The following is an 18,878-nucleotide window of genomic DNA, read 5'->3' on the forward strand; positions in this document are numbered from 1 at the left end:
CAGCAGGACAATACTCGTGTTTGTGCAACGGCCCCTGAGTGGCGGCTGGCTCTCTCAGATCGCTCTCGCTTGACTACCATTCCTGGATGCATTGTTGAAGTGAAAGGAAAGCGGACAGCCTGATCCTGCTTGTGGGATGCTGCACCAGAGGTAGGACCAGCGTTTCTTACTGCTGCGTCTCTGTGATGGAAGAAAAGTGAGTTTCTTGGAAGCTGTCTTGTGGGGCTTGTGCTTCTGAACTATGTGAGCTGGGTGCTCTAGTGCAGTTTCTGGGGGAAGTTGGAGGTTGGCTGGGGTTGAGGCACCCTTCTCTGTGTTTTGGCAGGGTCACTACTGTTCGTGAATGGATCTAAAAGAAAGTTTCACAGAAAGAGGCTCAGTGAAAGGCATGTGTAGAATGTAGCTATGCGCCGGCAACGGAAAAAGACAGTGTTCAGAGACAGAAAGAAACACTTTGGGATGAAATTGCTGAGGTGACATCAAAAGATACAAAATGTTGTATCTCAAGGTTTTTTAAATCTTCGACAACGCGACAATGAAGGATATAGTTGAGGTTTACAGTGGTAAAAATAGAGATGGAGTGGAGGCGGAGAGATTATGAGAGAGATTAATTAGGGAGATGAGGAATTGGGGTATGCAGGGAGTGGAAAAGACAGAAAAAGGACGCCTAAAACTGAGAACACTGTAAAGGAAGACAAGAACTGGGTCCCCAGGTAAGGTTTCAGCAGCATTTGTACTATCTGTAATATACACCACTGAAGCTAGACTACAAACCACTGAACTAAAAGAAAGGGGGGGGGGGGGGGGGAAGCCTGTGAGATATTTTTCCAAACCACTCAAATCTCCTCTTCAGCCTTTTGTAGCTGGTGAACTGCAAAAGTAATACAGAGAATACTCCCATTTTCAGCTCTGCCCTCCTGGCCGGAAACAAATACTCTTTATCCCTTTTAGCTGGCAGATTAGAGAGACTCAAGATGTTCTGTCTTAGTGTGGTAGTCCCAGAATATGATACGATTCAACTTTATGACTGACTGGATTTTATGCAGCCTGACATTCAATGTGAGGTGTGTCAATCCCTCATTGTAACCATGCCCTCCTATTAGGATAAAACACCAAAGAAAAAGTTTCATCAGGAGGGCTTTGATATCTGGAAGGAAGATATTGGTCTTACTCTACATGAATCTGCATTTGTCTGTCCAGACAGTGGAAGAACGGCCGGGTTTTTGTGTGAAGTACAACACAGCACAACAACTGGCCAGAAGACACAGATTAAACTCTGGTGGGTCTGACCACAACAGGAAAGGAGGGCGTCCATCCCTGACATACCAGGGAGAGGAAGAAGAAAACGGTCCATTTCTACCACTTCAAAGGACACTGCGGGGTGCATTTGTGGCGTGAAAGGACAGGTGAGGGTTGAACTACAACGACAACTCTGGGCTGTGGACCGAAGTGTGGAAAAGCAGGGGGGAAAGGAAGACGACGAAGAGGTGGGATAAGAAGAGAGGCAGGTTAGGCGTGGAGCCCAAACACAAGCAGGATGGGAGAGAAGAAAGTTAGGTAAGTAATGAATCCTGTTTGTTTGGTCTAATAAAGAGGTTTTCACCAAATGGAAGCAACAGCTGTGGTAATATTTATCTTTTATGCTCTCTTTGTGTGTGGACTGGTTGGGAATCCCCTCCCCTCCCTCTGTGTGTCTACTTTGTGACTCTGATTTGTCGTTCGCACAGCTTGTTTTTGTGGCTGTGTGTAAATTGTTCTGTGTCTATGTTGATCCCTTCGCAGTCTCCCTGCTAAGCTGATTAATGGAGGCGTGGCAGGCCTGGTTGGTGTGACATGTGTATTTCCTATAGATCTGGCCAAGACCCGCCTACAGAACCAGCAGGGTATCCAAGTCTACAAAGGAATGTGAGTGGGGTTTCCTCAGCCGGGGGTTAATATGCTAATCTGATTGATCTGTCAGATATAAAGTTTTTTTGTTTTATGCTTTAAATTATTTTAGTTATTGGTACTAATTAAGAAAAAAACATACGAGCTGCTTACAGATAATTGTATTTTGTGGAAATCAGAATCAAAGTTAAATATTTTCCTCCTGATGTAATTCGAACTGCACGCAACCATGTCTGACATATTTCTCCACAGAATCTCAACGGGTGGAGCAGTAGAGTAAAATGTGCTCTCTCCATATTTGCGTCTATGTTTTGATGAGTTTGAACAGAGCTCATTGGGGTCATGGTCGTGCACACTGATGGACTCTAAACATCTATTTAGTAGATCAAGAGATCAAGATGAAAAGGGAGTTTGGTGTCCTTAAAAAACACATTGACCCTAAACAGTTAGCTGCACACATCTGGTGGGCATCAATACTGCTGGCTGGTGGGGCGTGCCTTTCCTGTGTTTAGTGGCTTGTGATTTTCCAGAGTGAGTCAGACATGTAAAAATAGCTTGAAATATTCCTTTAAAGGGACAGTTACAAAGTTGGCATTTGGAAATAAAACAGAGAATCTGAATATAATCACTTTCTGTAGCCGTATTTGTTGTAAAGCCAGAGTAGAGGGCTGGGTTATAGGACAAAGGCAACATGTATGACTGTAGAGTCCATTGTGAAAGATCTGGATACTGCTATGGCTATTTAATTAAGAGTGATTTTCACTTCTTCTTTGTTGTCTTTAAAGGCTTGACTGTTTGGCCAAGACGGTGCGCTCAGAAGGCTATTTTGGATGCTACAGAGGTATTCTTTGCATTTCTAAGTACTGTGATAAACAACACTGTAACTGTAAAAGAAATCTCACCACCTACGCCATTGTTTCTCCTGCATGCTCTAAATCGTTTTATCATTATAGCGATTACCTACTACCCCAGTTGGAAAGCCATAAGCTGTTTTTTAGTTTTGTTCTATTTTTGTACCTTAAGCATTGCTGTTAATAGTCAGTTTGTTTACCTCCAGGTGCAGCGGTAAACCTCACTCTAGTTACACCTGAAAAAGCCATCAAACTGGCTGCCAATGATGTCTTCAGACAGAAGCTCTCTAAGGATGGGTAATGTAGCTTTTGTTGCTCACTGAAGTTATGTGATGTAAAGCTAAAGCATAAGTACGGCTTTCAGTGTCTTATACTATTGTATATTGACCATTTAATTTGTGCACCATGTAATAAAGTAGGATTTTCTTCAACATGAAATAGTCTGTTGCCTCTGTTACATTCTAGCATTGATACACGGATACGTTCTAGCATGGATACATTCTAGCATGGGTACATTCTAGCATAGATACATGGATACATTCTAGCATGGGTACATTCTAGCATGGATACATGGATACATTCTAGCATGGATACATTCTAGCATGGGTACATTCTAGCATAGATACATGGATACATTCTAGCATGGGTACATTCTAGCATGGATACATGGATACATTCTAGCATGGATACATTCTAGCATGGGTACATTCTAGCATAGATACATGGATACATTCTAGCATGGGTACATTCTAGCATGGGTACATTCTAGCATGGATACATTCTAGCATGGGTACATTCTAGCATGGATACATGGATACATTCTAGCATGGATACATTCTAGCATGGGTACATTCTAGCATAGATACATGGATACATTCTAGCATGGGTACATTCTAGCATGGGTACATTCTAGCATGGATACATTCTAGCATGGGTACATTCTAGCATGGATACATGGATACATTCTAGCATGGATACATTCTAGCATGGGTACATTCTAGCATAGATACATGGATACATTCTAGCATGGGTACATTCTAGCATGGGTACATTCTAGCATGGATACATTCTAGCATGGGTACATTCTAGCATGGGTACATTCTAGCATAGATACACGGATACGTTCTAGCATGGATACATTCTAGCATGGGTACATTCTAGCATAGATACATGGATACATTCTAGCATGGGTACATTCTAGCATGGGTACATTCTAGCATGGATACATGGATACATTCTAGCATGGATACATTCTAGCATGGGTACATTCTAGCATAGATACATGGATACATTCTAGCATGGGTACATTCTAGCATGGGTACATTCTAGCATGGGTACATTCTAGCATAGATACATGGGTACATTCTAGCATGGGTACATTCTAGCATGGATACATTCTAGCATGGGTACATTCTAGCATGGGTACATTCTAGCATAGATACATGGGTACATTCTAGCATGGGTACATTCTAGCATGGATACATGGATACATTCTAGCATGGATACATTCTAGCATGGGTACATTCTAGCATGGGTACATTCTAGCATGGGTACATTCTAGCATAGATACATGGGTACATTCTAGCATGGGTACATTCTAGCATGGGTACATTCTAGCATGGGTACATTCTAGCATAGATACATGGATACATTCTAGCATGGGTACATTCTAGCATGGATACATGGATACATTCTAGCATGGATACATTCTAGCATGGATACATTCTAGCATGGGTACATTCTAGCATGGGTACATTCTAGCATGGGTACATTCTAGCATGGGTACATTCTAGCATGGATACATGGATACATTCTAGCATGGATACATTCTAGCATGGGTACATTCTAGCATAGATACATGGATACATTCTAGCATGGGTACATTCTAGCATGGGTACATTCTAGCATGGGTACATTCTAGCATGGGTACATTCTAGCATAGATACACGGATACGTTCTAGCATGGATACATTCTAGCATGGGTACATTCTAGCATAGATACATGGATACATTCTAGCATGGGTACATTCTAGCATGGGTACATTCTAGCATGGATACATGGATACATTCTAGCATGGATACATTCTAGCATGGGTACATTCTAGCATAGATACATGGGTACATTCTAGCATGGGTACATTCTAGCATGGGTACATTCTAGCATAGATACATGGGTACATTCTAGCATGGGTACATTCTAGCATGGATACATTCTAGCATGGATACATTCTAGCATGGGTACATTCTAGCATAGATACATGGGTACATTCTAGCATGGGTACATTCTAGCATGGATACATGGATACATTCTAGCATGGATACATTCTAGCATGGGTACATTCTAGCATGGGTACATTCTAGCATGGGTACATTCTAGCATAGATACATGGGTACATTCTAGCATGGGTACATTCTAGCATAGATACATTCTAGCATGGGTACATTCTAGCATGGGTACATTCTAGCATGGATACATTCTAGCATTGATACATGGATACATTCTAGCATGGATACATTCTAGCATGGGTACATTCTAGCATTGATACATGGATACATTCTAGCATGGATACATATTTAAATATATATATGCGTGTGTGTGTATCAGAATCAGAATCAGAAAGGGTTCTATTGCCAAATGTTGAGCAGGTTTACAACATTAGGAAATTGCTGCGGTAGTTAGTGCAAAACATTCTGTCAGACAAGTAAATATAAAAATAAGAATTAAAAGTGCTAAGTAAATAGTAGACACACACACACACACACACACACACACACACACACACACATATACATATATATATATATATATACATATGTATATGTATGTATGTTCTAGTATGGATACATAATATCCACAGTCTTTGGCAACATCTGGCCAAACTCAGGCTTGTATATAAAGGGCAACTACAAAAACAACCAACAATGCACATCAAAATGCTAAATTTATTAAAGTACGGCCCTTACGCTATTACACCACAGAGACTCACTGGACATACGCCTGCATATTTCTGTTACCGACACTATTCTCTGTCTGCAGGAAGTTGCCGCTATGGGGGGAGGTACTGGCAGGGTGTGGGGCTGGAACCTGCCAGGTGGTGGTAACCACACCAATGGAGATGCTAAAGATCCAGTTACAAGATGCAGGAAGGCTCGGTGAGGTCTTTACTGGATTTAATATTAAACTAGCGGGAAACATTTCTCAGAGATTATTATATATAACCAAATACAACTGGACTATACATTGGAACAAAGTCTATATGGAGAGCATCACGCAGTTGTTGCAGATTTATTAGCTGCACATACATGATGCAACACCCCCCATTCCTCTAAATCCTAAAGTGGCTCTATTGGAATGAGAGCTGATGACTTATGGAGGCCATTTGAACACATGTAGTGTTGTACTGCTTGAAGAAGCCATCAGAAGATATGTATATTGTTATCAAAAAGGGATGTACATGTTCAGCAGAAATACTCGGGTAGGGTGCAGGACTTAAAATATGCTCAATTGTTGCTAAGGCAACATTTTTCCAATCTTCTGCTCTCCAATTCTGGTGAGTCTATGTGTAGTGCAGCCTAAGATTCAGGTGTTCTTGGTTGTACCTAGCAGATTTAAGTTACTGTTGCTTGAAACAGCCTGACCATTCTGCAGACCATGTCTACATCCCATAATGCACTGAGCTGCTGTTATGTGACTGGCTCATTAGAAATTGACATAATAAAGTGTCTGGTAAGTGTAAGAGGATGTGATGAGGATACAGTAAAGCATGTCATGTCATTTCAGATATTGTTTGTTGATTGATGAATTGTGCATTCAATGACAAACCCAAAGATGTGCTTATTAACAAAAATCATTTACAGCATCACTGTTGCAGCATTACAGTAGCCTCCATGTGTTTTCTTAACTGGGGAAATCTGTTTATCCATTAGCTGCACAAAGGCCAATGGCAGCTCCAGCACAGGCTGCTGCTCCTGGGCCAGCCCCATCGCTGGTGGCCCCCTCTTCACAAGCCCAATCAACCCCACCACCACGACCCTCAGCCACAGGCATCACCATGGAGCTGCTGAAGACTCGTGGCCTAGCTGGTCTCTACAGAGGGGTAGGAGCCACCTTAATGAGGTAACGCACACCCATAAATAAGTAAATGAAGTAGTCACTGTGACCATTTTAACAACATTCTGTTCACATTAAATATCAATTCAAAAAAGTCATTTTCCAACTTTTCAATTACTTTGAATAAGGAAAAGACTTCTATTGCATTTTTTCATATATATCCATTACCCTATGCTTCATGTTGAAGGCTGCCATACACAAATGTTTAAAGGACACAGTCTCTTCCTTTTAAAGTGTTCAAATGAACTGCTTTTAGTTTTTAGATTTTGCATAACTCGTACTGCGGTTGTTGTCTGTGACATCTCTGCTAATCAACACTAATCAATAGATTCCTGCAGCTATGTCTGTCTGCTATGCTGCAGTTTAACAGGTTCATGTGTCTCCCGTGACCCAGTCATATTTTTTCCCCACTTATCCTCTTATCTTTCAGGGATGTCCCCTTCTCTATGATCTACTTCCCCCTGTTTGCCAACCTTAATGCCCTGGGCCGGGAAAGTGCAAGTGGGCAGGCTGATGTGCAGGCCCGGGCGCCGTTCTGGCAGTCCTTTGTGGCAGGCTGCTCCGCTGGCTCAGTGGCAGCTGTGGCAGTTACACCGCTGGATGGTGAGTGGGAGTCAGATACGAGTATATACCTTCTTCATGTTGCAATACTTCACTCCAATATAATATTTATCTTATTAGACAAGACTATTTTACTTACATTATAATTATTTATGTTAATGCAAGTGTGCAACAGATTCACATAATAAAGTTTATAAGAAATCAAATACAACCTTGTTAATTTGAACACATTCAGAGTTTGGCTGCCTCATTTGTTCTGGTATCAGCACCGGCTTATAAATGCCAAATTTTAGCCAATTATCTATGCTGTAAACTCAGCATCAGATCTGTATGTCTATCACTCTATCTATAAAATGTCATGTTAGTCTAATTAGTTAAATACTTCTACTAAACTTAAGTTTCTTCCAAACACCCAAACAGTAATAAAGACCCGTCTGCAGACCTTGCAGAAAGGTGCCGGGGAGGATACATACAGAGGAATTCTTGACTGCACAACGTAAGCTTATAATGCCACATCTGCTTCCACAATAGAGTTTTTATAAGCGTAACCAGCCCAGTAACACTGCCTTTCTTGTATTTCTTGCCTTTTCCTCTCTGATCCCTTCGCAGGCGCATCATGAGGCGAGAGGGTCCATCAGCATTCCTGAAGGGTGCGACCTGTCGTGCTTTAGTCATTGCTCCTCTTTTTGGCATTGCCCAGGGTGTCTACTTTCTTGGGGTAGGGGAGACAGTACTAGGGTTGTTGGGATAGCAATGCTAAGTACCAGTGGCAGCAGTCATGTTGTTTCTGTGCAGATAATATGCTGCTTTTGTTACTCAGTGAGCAGAGAAAACAGAGACAGAGGAGAAATACAGCCACAATCCACTAACCAAAGGAAGAGCAATAGTCAGAATATGCATGAAAGAAGCTTCATTTACTAATATGTGGACTACCAGGTTCACACTAATGTTTCTCTAGGTTTTCACTTGCCGTAAGCAGGATTCTGTAGGTTAAGCAAGGTCCTTTGTATGTGTATGATTAATGTGAGGATTGTGTCCCAAGCTGGCCTGGTTATCCCAGGGTAGTTCCTGCCAATATGCCTGGGCTTAGTCCTTTCACCTGAGAGAGATCTGTTCTTTTCTGGGACAATTGGTGCATGTTGTTTGAGCCTGCTAACTCAAATGCCAGCCAATCCAACAGTTTCTTTGGCCTGTGCATCAACTTTTTAAGAATGTCTCCTTTCAAGCTTCATCTAAAAACCCTTTACAGACATGGAATATACAACATCGCTGGCCTCACTCTTTTTTTTAAAGAGAGTGCATTACCATATGGTTTTATAGTCATGTTTCTCATGGGTTCACATACTCACAGAGATGGCAGAGAAATCCTGTAGTACATCCCAGTACGTACAAATGGATGAAGGGGAAATGAGTACATAATTTCTGTATTATCTTAAAGGAAGTCTAATTACACTTTTGAATATTCTCACCATTTGTTTTGACATAAAGCAGGGCCCCTTGCACACACACTTGGCGACGGAGATTTTTCATTGATTGGAGAAAATTTAAACAAAATAAATCAATTAAAAAAACAGTTTTAAAGGGCATTGTCCAGTGAACTAAGGAACTCACAAACTCTTAATGTGACAGCATGTATTTGCAGTTGTGCTTTATTGAAATTAATATAAAAATGCAATAAATCCCACAACTTTTCAGGAATAACCCACTAGGATGCTTAATCAGGCATCATGTGGTCAGACTGATGAAAAGCAGCACCTGTCTTAACAGGGTCTTAATGATATATGATGTCAGAGTCTAAACTGCCAATCACTCAGACATCAATGTTTTTCTCTTAAAACGGGGCTCCATATCCTTCTTCCTACTGTTAAGTATCCCTTGTACTCGAGTAATCTTGGAATCTTTCACTGGACTTAAAGGTGCTGCCTGCCAGTGTCTCTGAGGTCATTACTTAATCTGATGGTAATGCTTTAATCGCCGCATTAGCATACAATATACACTAACAGACTGCTCACTTCCTGCTCGACAGCAACCGCAAAACCACGATTCCACAGGCTTAACGTCCTCTTCTCCGCAGCTTGCAACGGTTTAAATAAAACCTTGCTGTCGCCTTGGATTCCTTTTACCGCTTAGTTAGTTATACATAAGACGCTTCAGTGTACGCACAATAACTAAAGAAAATGCAATTAAGGCCTTATGACAGCTGGTTGTTTCGAAAGCATAAAAACTTTAAGTCTTAAATAAGTGGAACTGGTTGTGTTGAAATATTGTTTTGGTACTCGAGTCCAATTTTAGCAAAAGACAGCTGTAATCGTTAGACCCATGGAGGGAGTATGGCAACTTGTCTGGCCAACAGTTTGCCATTACTGAATCCCACTGGATGCCACTAAAAGGTTTTGTTTTTTACATTTTTAATGCAAGACACATTTTGATGTGGATACTCTATATAGGTTCCTACATTTTCCTCATTGTAGAGTGAACATAGCCTGAGTAAAGTGTATGTTTACAAGCTGTAAATAAAGATATCTCATACATGTTCCTTTCTCATGTCACTTTAATTGATACCTTGGTATATTATTACCTTGAGAACAATGCTAAGCAACTCTGTGTACGCACGCACACGCACGCACACGCCTGTATCTTTGGTTTAAATATGCAGCTTGCTCAGTTTACTCAAACTGAAACGACTGAAGACAAACATCTGTAATGTCATTAGAACATTGAGTCCTTTTAAGAGAAGATGAATAGAGGACATTTCAAAGTAAGAGCACTTGCTGAATTGTTATTTAGTCCATTAGTATTTAGAACTATATAAACACTCCCTTTGGATCTCAGTAACGGCAGATGGTTGGAGACTCTTGGGTTTTATGGTGATGCTCTGTCATCACCATAAACGTTCCACCTGTGCCCTCTTCGTGTCCACAGTTAATCCAAGAACTTGCGATTGGGGTTGGCACCAAACAGATTCATTCTGACTTCAGGCATCATCTGTCAAGAGTAGAATCAAGATAGTAAGGATATAAATCACAACCATGTTTTTTTGGCCACAGCATTCAAACATTGTTACAATTGTTACAGTTCAGTATTTGATATTCCTTTCCAGCTGTAAGAACACAAAGTTTGTCATTTGATTTTTTTGCCACTGTCTAAAAATGTTAAATCTCGTTTCTGGCATTATATACTCATTTTGAATTCAATCAATTTTTCCTATTTCAATCCCTGATATGTTGCTCTTCTACCAAAAAGGCTTTAAATGACCTGCAAATAAATGCACTCTGTCATTGTTTGCATTTTAAACAGCATCCCAAGTTTCTAAATAACTATGTAATTTCTTAAAAACATCATTGCACATTCATTCATTGCACTCTTTGTTTATATTTTACACAGGATGCCAGATTTCTAAGTATCCATGTAGTTTCCTAAAAACATCCAATGACAGAGTGGAATAATATGCACTCTGTCATTGCTTACATTTTACACAGCATCCCAAATTTCTATGTAACTATGTCATTTCTGTGGCTCCTGTTCTGATCAAGGCCAACAAGTGCGAGTGCACATCCCGTTTATCTTTAAGCTTTTTCCACCTGGATGTGTAAGATCATTTGTACTGAATCTCTGTGAAAAGACAAAGGACTGCTCTAGCCCACCCACGTCTCATTCCACAGCCCACTTTGATCTTAAGTGGGTCAGACCAGTGAAATTCTCCTTTCTGTGATTTTAAAGAAGTTTAACTACATATATTGAGATATTTTAGGGACTAAATAAAGGTTAGGGGAGGTCAGCTTTTAAAACTCCAAAGCCATGGGCTGATTCCGGCTCTCCGGGTCTTACATTTGATGCTTCTGGTCTAGACCATTTGGGCCTTTAGAGAATCTTAAAATTATTTTTCTAATACCTATACATTAATAATACAATTGTTGCAGAAAATACTCAAAAGACCTTACTCCTGAACAAAGCTGAATAATTTACGAACATAAATCAGCAGTGACTGTAATTACTACACATTTGATTTCACAGCTTTACTCTAAAAAAAATGAACCAGTTTTTGCGTTATTGACACGATGGCAACATTGAATACTCAAAGCAAGTTTAAATATAGTAAATCCGTTGTTAGCATGACAGTATAGTCTTAATGATTAAATTGATTTTTCTCTGTCAGCTCTCCACCCTTCAGCGAATTAGATCCACTGGAAAGCAAGTTGGGCTCTGCTGCCCTCCACAGGCAAACAGCAGCTACTGCAGTGAGCAGCAGAAGATTTGGATGTGAGGTATATCATCGAAGTTACTTTACCTGTTGTGCAATGAGTTCTAGCCTGCTCTCCAACGTGTTGGAAACCTTGATCTTCCCATTCTCATTATACACCTCGATTCCTCCACAGCTGTTAAGATAAAATGAAATGTCTAGTTTAAGTCTTGATGCATGCTCAATCATCCAGGTAAGTAAATCCCAAAAGGTTGATTCTGTTCTGTTCATCACAGCCTATTGCTCATTCAGTGGTGCGAGTTTCAGTCATTGTGCAAATGTCCTGTTTATAAGGTTGGGGAAACCTGCAGTCAGCTGAGACTGAAGAAGTCACCTGGATGAGTGACGAAACGTTTCTCCCACTGAAAACGTCCAGATGAACAGAATCAACCTTTTGGGATGTCTAGTGTAAGGTTCAAAGTTCAAACCAAGCATCAGAATGTGGTGTGGTTGTGGTGCCAGGCATGCTGGACTGAGCATTTCACAAATGTCTGATCTACTGATCAGAAATTGAGTAGTATGTGGATCTTTCCACATAACCATCTGTAGGGTTTATAGATCCAATGAGCAGCAGTTCTCTGGGTGATAGTATGTTGCTGATGCCAGAGGTAGGACGAGAACTGATTTGAGGTGATAGGAAGGCAACAGTAACTCAAATAACCACTAGTTAACAAAAAGAGCACCTCCAAACACACAACATGTCAAACCTTGAAGCAGATGGTCTACACACCAGGGCCCCTCCTGTCAGCTAAGAACAGTAGACTGAGGCTATAATTTGAGTGGGCTCACAAAATTAGATAACAGAGGTTTGTGAAATGTTGCTTGGTTTGATAGGGTCACAGTGCGGTAAAAACAACATGAAAGCATGGCCACGCATCAGTGCTTCAGGCTGCTGGTGGTGCAACGGTGTGGAGGACATTTTCTATAAATGAGCCACAGTATACGCCTGAGCATCTTTGCTGAGCATGTCCATGCCTTTATGACCACAGTAACCGCTGCTCGCAGCAGGACATTGTGCGATGTCACAAAGCTCATATCCTCTAAGAATGTGTCCACGGTACTCAAATGGCTCCGACAGTCACTAGATTATAATCCACTGAAATACGGTTAAACGGGAAGTTTGCATCATATGATCTGCAACAACTATGTGACGACATCATGTCAACGTGGACCAAAAAGTCTGAGGAATGTTCCAACACCTTGTGGAGACTACTCCACAAAGACAAAGTTGTTCCAACCCCCAAAGTCAAACTAAAGCTGAGCAGTGACTACAGTGTGTTTGTCATATTTGATTAAAAATGCAAAAATTCCTGCATCTCAATCTTGACAATACAAAATAGATAATCTGTAACAATCACATGACCTCCTTCTTTCTGAAGAACTGAATCATCTTACATCTGAGCTGGAAGAAAACGTTCCTTGTCGATTTTGACAGTTATATTACTCTTCACCGCCTCTTTGTAGATCGGGATGTTCTTATTGACTGCAGCCTGTTTGGTAATAAAGAGAGAAAACAACTCTATGTTTTATTGTGCATTCGACAAAAGAGGCAGATGGCCTGTTCCTTCTTTTCTAAATAACTAGTCAGAACAGCTTCACCTGAACAAATTCAACATCCTGCGGTCGGCAGCGAATGGTAACCTTAGGCTCCAGCAGTCGGTAGAATCCCTGAAACATTAAAAAAAGCTCACTTTTTAAATATAGAAAACTGAATAATATATTAACAGTTGGTTTGCAATCATAGATCACAATGGTAGATTATACCTGAAGCACTAGGCCCTCCAACAGACTGGAGTACTTAGCAGGGTCCTTAGCAATCTCTGCAAGTCTCCGACGGGCCTCGTTTAACAGATCCTGCGACAAAAACAGGCAACTGGATACATTAGAAATTGATATATGACTCATGAATTATGGTACGCAAAATCATATTTATCTTGCATCTGAGCAGTTTTTACAAATATTTAACTGGAACGTGTCTTTTTCACTGTACTGGAGTAGTGAAGGTCAAGTAGAGGACACAACATTTACACATTATTTCCATGTGTAAATATGTGCACAACAATTTAGTGCAAGAATGAAAGCTAATCATGGAAACAAATTCAAATTCATCATTAAAGTTATGATGAATTTGAATAGAGGAGGTTTCCAGTGGACACAGAAATGAGCATTCATCGCTCACCGTGATCATGTCGTCTCGGGCCTTCAGCACCTTCAGCCTGGCTTGGTTCATCATGTTGGATCTCTGGCTGTGGGGGGCGTTGATTATACCGATTAATTCCTTTTATCAGAGATATTCTTCAAGCAAAATTTCTGCCTGAACCAAATATGATTTTATTTTGAACTTTTTAGAGTTGTCATTTTCTCTTCTTCAGAGTTGTTGGCCCAGAATTGATTAAATCTGTTTATGCTGCTTCCTCGTTGGTTAGTTCAATGGATGCCTAACAAGCTATCAGAAGATCAGTCACTGCCTCAGAAAGACAGCGTTTACTCATGAGATGTGAGATTGCAGAGTGTCAGATCTGTAAGTGTTTGAAGTGTGGGATAAACAGCGACAAAAAGCATCTTACAGAAACAGTCAAACCGATGGGACAGCGGAGCTAAAAACAAGAACGTAAGGCGTGCTGTGGTGTACCATTTCCAAAGGCTAACTAAATTTTCTTTTGATGAATGCATTCCTATTTGTGCAGTTTGAGTGACTACTCTTTCTCACATCTTCTTATGCTGCTCAATTTGCTTTTCCTTCTTCTCATAGTACTCCATGATTTTCAGCCGCTGAGTCTGCACCAGACGACCTTTCTCAATGTTGAACTCTTCCTCCGCCTGTGTAAGAGAAGATTCATTAAATCAGTGGTCACTATGACAAAACACAAGACTGACAGGCAGAAGAGCTTCCGTTACCTTTGCATCAATTTCCTCAACTTTCTCATTGGCCTCTTGCTCAATGAAGGCCATCATGTGCTTAATCTGCCATAAGAAACACAAAAAGCAGCTGGTTCAAGTTTAGATCTCTGACAATGTGCGTCCTTTATGTGTCTGTCTGTTTTTTTCTGAATGATACAAAAACATGCGCACACACTTTTACAGTTTTACTAAAACTGATAGTTTAGCATTAGAAAGTGACCAAATTTCATTATTTACTGCAATGAGACCAACTTGACTTGCATTAATGGCAATGTTAGCATTTAGGCATTAACTTTAACTTTGCACCCGTCATAATGTAAACTGCCACCGACAACCAGAACTAAATGAATTGCGGCGTTGCCTTAAATGTTAAACATAGTGCGAAATAATGATTAACAGCGGGACAGTGCTGCAGTCCACGTATCGGCCCGTTAACTGAGATTATGTATGTTTACCGTAACGTCAGTGGGATTGACGTGCTTTAACTTGTCCATAAAGTTTACCTGTTTCTGTACGTCAGCGTCGGTGAGCGCCATGGCTTTTCTCAGTTATGTTTATTGTCTCTTTGGAGTCTGTCAAACTAACTGTCTCCGTCACTTTTACCGTCCACTGAAGCACAAACAGTTTGGGGTGAACACACGGTTTGGCTTTCGTGGTCGAGCTGACCACTGGAGGTAAAATAGAACTTCCGGTCTGCACTTTCAAAATAACATTTCGCGTTCCAGTTAAATATTTGTAACGAGGGCGGGGTGCTAAGGTTGGATGCTCTCCCCTCGAAATTCTTATAGCTACAGAAAATCAAGGATTATCTCCACCAATAACAGACACGACGTGTTTGTAAATTCCGTAAGTTTCCTCTTGTGACCACAGGTTGAACGGTGTCCGGTAGCGGAGGTGAGTATTATTATGAAGGCTCTGACAGGAAGACTGGTGCCGGTTTTGTACGCTAACATCCAGAGCACCCTGAGTACTAACGGCTACCTGCCATTGGTGGGCTACCCTCTCCGGCTTCTGCTACAGTAGTGTGTGTGTGTGTGTGTGTGTGTTCATAATTCTGTTCAGCTTGTCGTCTGTCCACATCTGGTTGCCTTTGGACAAGGACGGTAAGAAACGGACACCCGCTGAGCTTAAGTTAAAATGAAGTTTTGAGTCTCCAGCACGTAAAACGTGTAACGTCAAGCTAGCTAACAGTAGCTTGCATGTGAGTTTGGGTGTTCCAGCGAGGGGTGCAGCGGACTCTTATGTAATTAGTCAGGTAATTAATTAGCAAAGCTACATGTCTGGTTAGTAAAGCGAATGGTTATGTTATTTGGTAGATTATTTTTTGCAGACATACTGAAATCTTTTGAGGATAGTTGTGTTTATTTAATTTACTGTAATTATCGTAGCCGCTTTGTTATTTGATGATTGAACTTTTTAATTACTCGGTTATACACATTATTTTATTTTGATAGTTAAACCCGGAAGTATTTTGTTTAATTTGGCAGACTTGACATGAATGGAATTTTTGGTCCGCTTGGTGTCACCTCGTCTCTGGAGGACCATGTGGGGCGATTAACTTAGAAGTTACAGGGGGTTAAAGTCGTGTTTCATATTTGTGCAGTGATCATTTTATTTGAAAATTGTTTTTGGGGTTTTTGGGGGGATTTTTAAAACGACCATCTGTTTGCCACATGTGTTGTGTAAATCATGATCTAGACACAAAAAAAGTACCCAAATATGTCCTGTCCCATTCTTCTGTCCTCAGTTGGGATCCATGCAGTCACATAAGTCTAAAATCACTCAATTTGTCCCCTTAGTGCACGCAGTGGGGGCAGGACACTGTAAACCTGAGGGCGGCATCTGTTTATGTCATTCATATAACAGCTTTTTCTTTTTTCTTTAAGATTAAATAACATATTGTATGATACAATGCCAGAGTTTAGATATAGATTTTCTTAGCTTTTATTAATGGCTGCCTCAGCCTCAGCCAGCCCATCCTTCAGGCTGTAACGATTGTGCCTCTAACGAGATATTATTCTTCCTCTGGTTGTTATTTTCCCTAGGTGAGACGTCCAGCTTTGACTGTATGAATTAATGTGCCTGAGAGTCTGATACACATCTGTTCGATGGCTACCTCAGGCTCCACCGCCTCTGCCTCAATCCCAGCCACTGTGCCTGAGGGTTTCCATTTTGAAACCAAATATATTTTGCTTAACTACCTAGGAATGGTGCCTGCAGGTAGATCAGACCAACCAGCTGCAGCTCAAGGTGAGAGGAAATGCTTTGCATTTGTGGCAAACCTCTTATTAAAAATTGCTGATGAGACGAGCAACAGTTGTTTTTTTTTCTTCCCATTTTGCACACTGTGCACGTACACAACCCTCACACACTTTCATTCAGAGAGCACACAAATAGTGGCGTTCACATGCACACATGGTTGTAACATAAAATATCTGGGGTGTGTAGGCACGTAGCCACCTGTTTTGCCAGCTTAATTTGGCTCTGACTGGAATCTGACTTTAGCAGGAGAACACATTCAGAAGACCTGTATGGACACTTTAACGTGATAGCTGAAGCCAGTGTCTGTAAACCAATAGATTTAGTGGATTCTCATCTAAAGCCCAGCTAGAATCCTTTCAATAACCCAATATGGTGACCAGAGTGCATAAAGCTGTCGTGTCTTCACAGAGGTCTTTGCAACAACCCTGTTACATGGCTTCAGGCATGCTGGCTCACATTTTTCTTCCTGTTCCCTTTTATGCCCGGCATACCAAAAGAGGTGTTGTGGAACAAATGTACAGTATAGTAATGATTTTCTGTGTCTGCTATGTGAGACTAGAGAAAGGATGTGTGAAGGTAAATGCCAGCAGCTGTTCGTTTCTTTTAGTTTGTGAAACCAAGTTATGACCTCACAGCGTTAATCCTGAAATAAATCTTAGTGATTAAAGAGAGCACAAGACTGCTGGAGAGCCTCTTTGGATGATGCATGGAAGTAAAGGAGCAGAGGTATCTGAAAAATGTATTTGGAGCAAGGAAAAGAAGACGAGAGAGAGGGGGGGGAGTTCTTTTTATTTCCTGTCCATTTTATTGTTGTGTGCATGCTTGGAATGGGCGGAGATGGCAGATGAGTGGCTGATCCCTGCTTTCCGCTTGACCCGGTCCAATTTCTGACAGCCTGTCATGTGCAATCACTGTAGCATTACTCACACACCAGTGGACCAAAGCAAAATAGTTGTCTGGCTAGCTGTCTGTCTAAATGCTGACACAGCACCAAGGCCAGGAAAAGCCAACACTGGTCCTCATGGCACCCATGCAGGGACCTGAGAGAACAAGATCCCAGTTGTCAGAGTGTCTTCTTGCTTTTTGTTAAAAAATGTCAGTATTTGATTTCATAAACTGAGAAAAGTCAGCTACTAAAACTGAACCAATGGAGTCCAGTCACACTGGAAATAACCAGTGCCTCTGGGTTGCATGTATGAACATTATAAAATGATCCCTGCATCTCTCCGGGGTGAGAGGTCAAATGTAAAAGTTGATTTTTTTGAGGGTTTATTGTATTTTTGTGTAAATTCAGTGCAGCCCCACTTGGCGCCTTTGTGTTGCGTGGTTCATTACACCCTGAGCAGTGTAGACTCGGTGCTGTAAATAATTGACCTCTGCCTTGATAGCCTTCGTGCACACGATGACTGAGAACCATTAACAGTTTTTTGCTTTGAATTCAAGCTCGTCAGGCTGAGGAGGAGCGGCTGCCTGCAAAGGTGGTTCTCTCCTCCAGGAAAGTTGGTGTGCGCGGCATCAACCGCTCATCCTTATAGTGGAGTCAAGATCTGGCCCAATTTCCACTTTGATGTTGATCCTAGCCTGTTAAATATTTCATGATTTAATAAAAGGTCAGATCCCATATTTGTTGTGTTAGCAACTTAACCCATTCTTTGTCAGATCCTCTAATTAATTTATCAGATTATATCACAAACTAGTGAGTGCATAACTCTTATGAATCAAAAAAAGACAATGAACCTTTTCGAAAAAGCCACATGACCAACTTTATTATAAGTTGTTAGAATAGTTACATAAAGAAAACTAAACACATGCATAAAACAATAACAAAATAGCTGTTGACATCAGTGTAAATGACCTTTTCTGAAATATGTTCATGGTTCCTAAAATGATTATTGAGGCGCTGAAAGAAGGACTGCTTTAAAAAGCGACCATGCAAATGCAACAAAAACAGCTGGCACACACTGAAATGACCGTCCAACCACAATATCCTGTTAAAATGCAGTCAAAGCAATTCAGAATTTCCAGAACAGCTTTTCTTTAGTCGTGTTTTAAGACATTTGGGGAA

At 40.9% G+C, this 18,878-nt stretch overlaps 3 protein-coding genes across 9 annotated transcripts in view; 2 read left to right on the forward strand and 1 right to left on the reverse strand.

Annotated features, from left to right (window-relative positions):
• Positions 1-9,943, forward strand: slc25a18 (solute carrier family 25 member 18). 4 transcript variants are annotated; one of them, XM_004568238.5, is made up of 10 exons: positions 1-196; positions 1,201-1,557; positions 1,783-1,905; positions 2,673-2,728; positions 2,945-3,035; positions 5,776-5,891; positions 6,666-6,855; positions 7,280-7,452; positions 7,831-7,906; positions 8,020-9,943. In XM_004568238.5, the coding sequence occupies exons 2-10, from the start codon at positions 1,538-1,540 to the stop codon at positions 8,159-8,161; spliced, it is 987 nt and encodes a 328-aa protein (XP_004568295.3). In that variant the 5' UTR covers positions 1-196; positions 1,201-1,537; the 3' UTR covers positions 8,162-9,943. The 4 variants fall into 4 exon arrangements, with proteins under 4 accessions (XP_004568295.3, XP_004568294.3, XP_076741665.1 ...); XM_004568237.5 differs by having other exon boundaries at positions 1-150; XM_076885550.1 differs by having other exon boundaries at positions 2-150; positions 1,728-1,905.
• atp6v1e1a (ATPase H+ transporting V1 subunit E1a) lies at positions 9,944-15,374 on the reverse strand. Its single transcript, XM_004568236.5, has 9 exons — positions 15,055-15,374; positions 14,549-14,614; positions 14,361-14,470; positions 13,830-13,896; positions 13,415-13,504; positions 13,250-13,318; positions 13,046-13,140; positions 11,699-11,786; positions 9,944-10,395 (listed from the first exon to the last, which is right to left on the reverse strand). Exons 1-9 carry the CDS (start codon positions 15,085-15,087, stop codon positions 10,333-10,335), a joined length of 681 nt encoding a protein of 226 aa, XP_004568293.1. The 5' UTR covers positions 15,088-15,374; the 3' UTR covers positions 9,944-10,332.
• The window catches only part of bcl2l13 (BCL2 like 13), a 19,734-nt gene continuing 16,135 nt past the window's right edge, over positions 15,280-18,878 (forward strand). The window contains exons 1-2 of one of the 4 annotated variants that reach the window (XM_004568234.6): positions 15,280-15,397; positions 16,597-16,801. In XM_004568234.6, coding sequence (XP_004568291.1) covers positions 16,660-16,801 — 142 coding nt within the window. In that variant the 5' untranslated portion in view covers positions 15,280-15,397; positions 16,597-16,659. Of the gene's footprint in view, positions 15,446-15,493; positions 15,655-15,691; positions 15,807-16,596; positions 16,802-18,878 lie in introns of those variants that run through there. The other 3 variants (XM_004568233.3, XM_004568232.6, XM_004568235.6) reach the window with 3 other exon arrangements.

Source organism: Maylandia zebra, linkage group LG7 (assembly GCF_041146795.1).
Source record: "Maylandia zebra isolate NMK-2024a linkage group LG7, Mzebra_GT3a, whole genome shotgun sequence".
Lineage (NCBI taxonomy): Eukaryota > Metazoa > Chordata > Actinopteri > Cichliformes > Cichlidae > Maylandia > Maylandia zebra.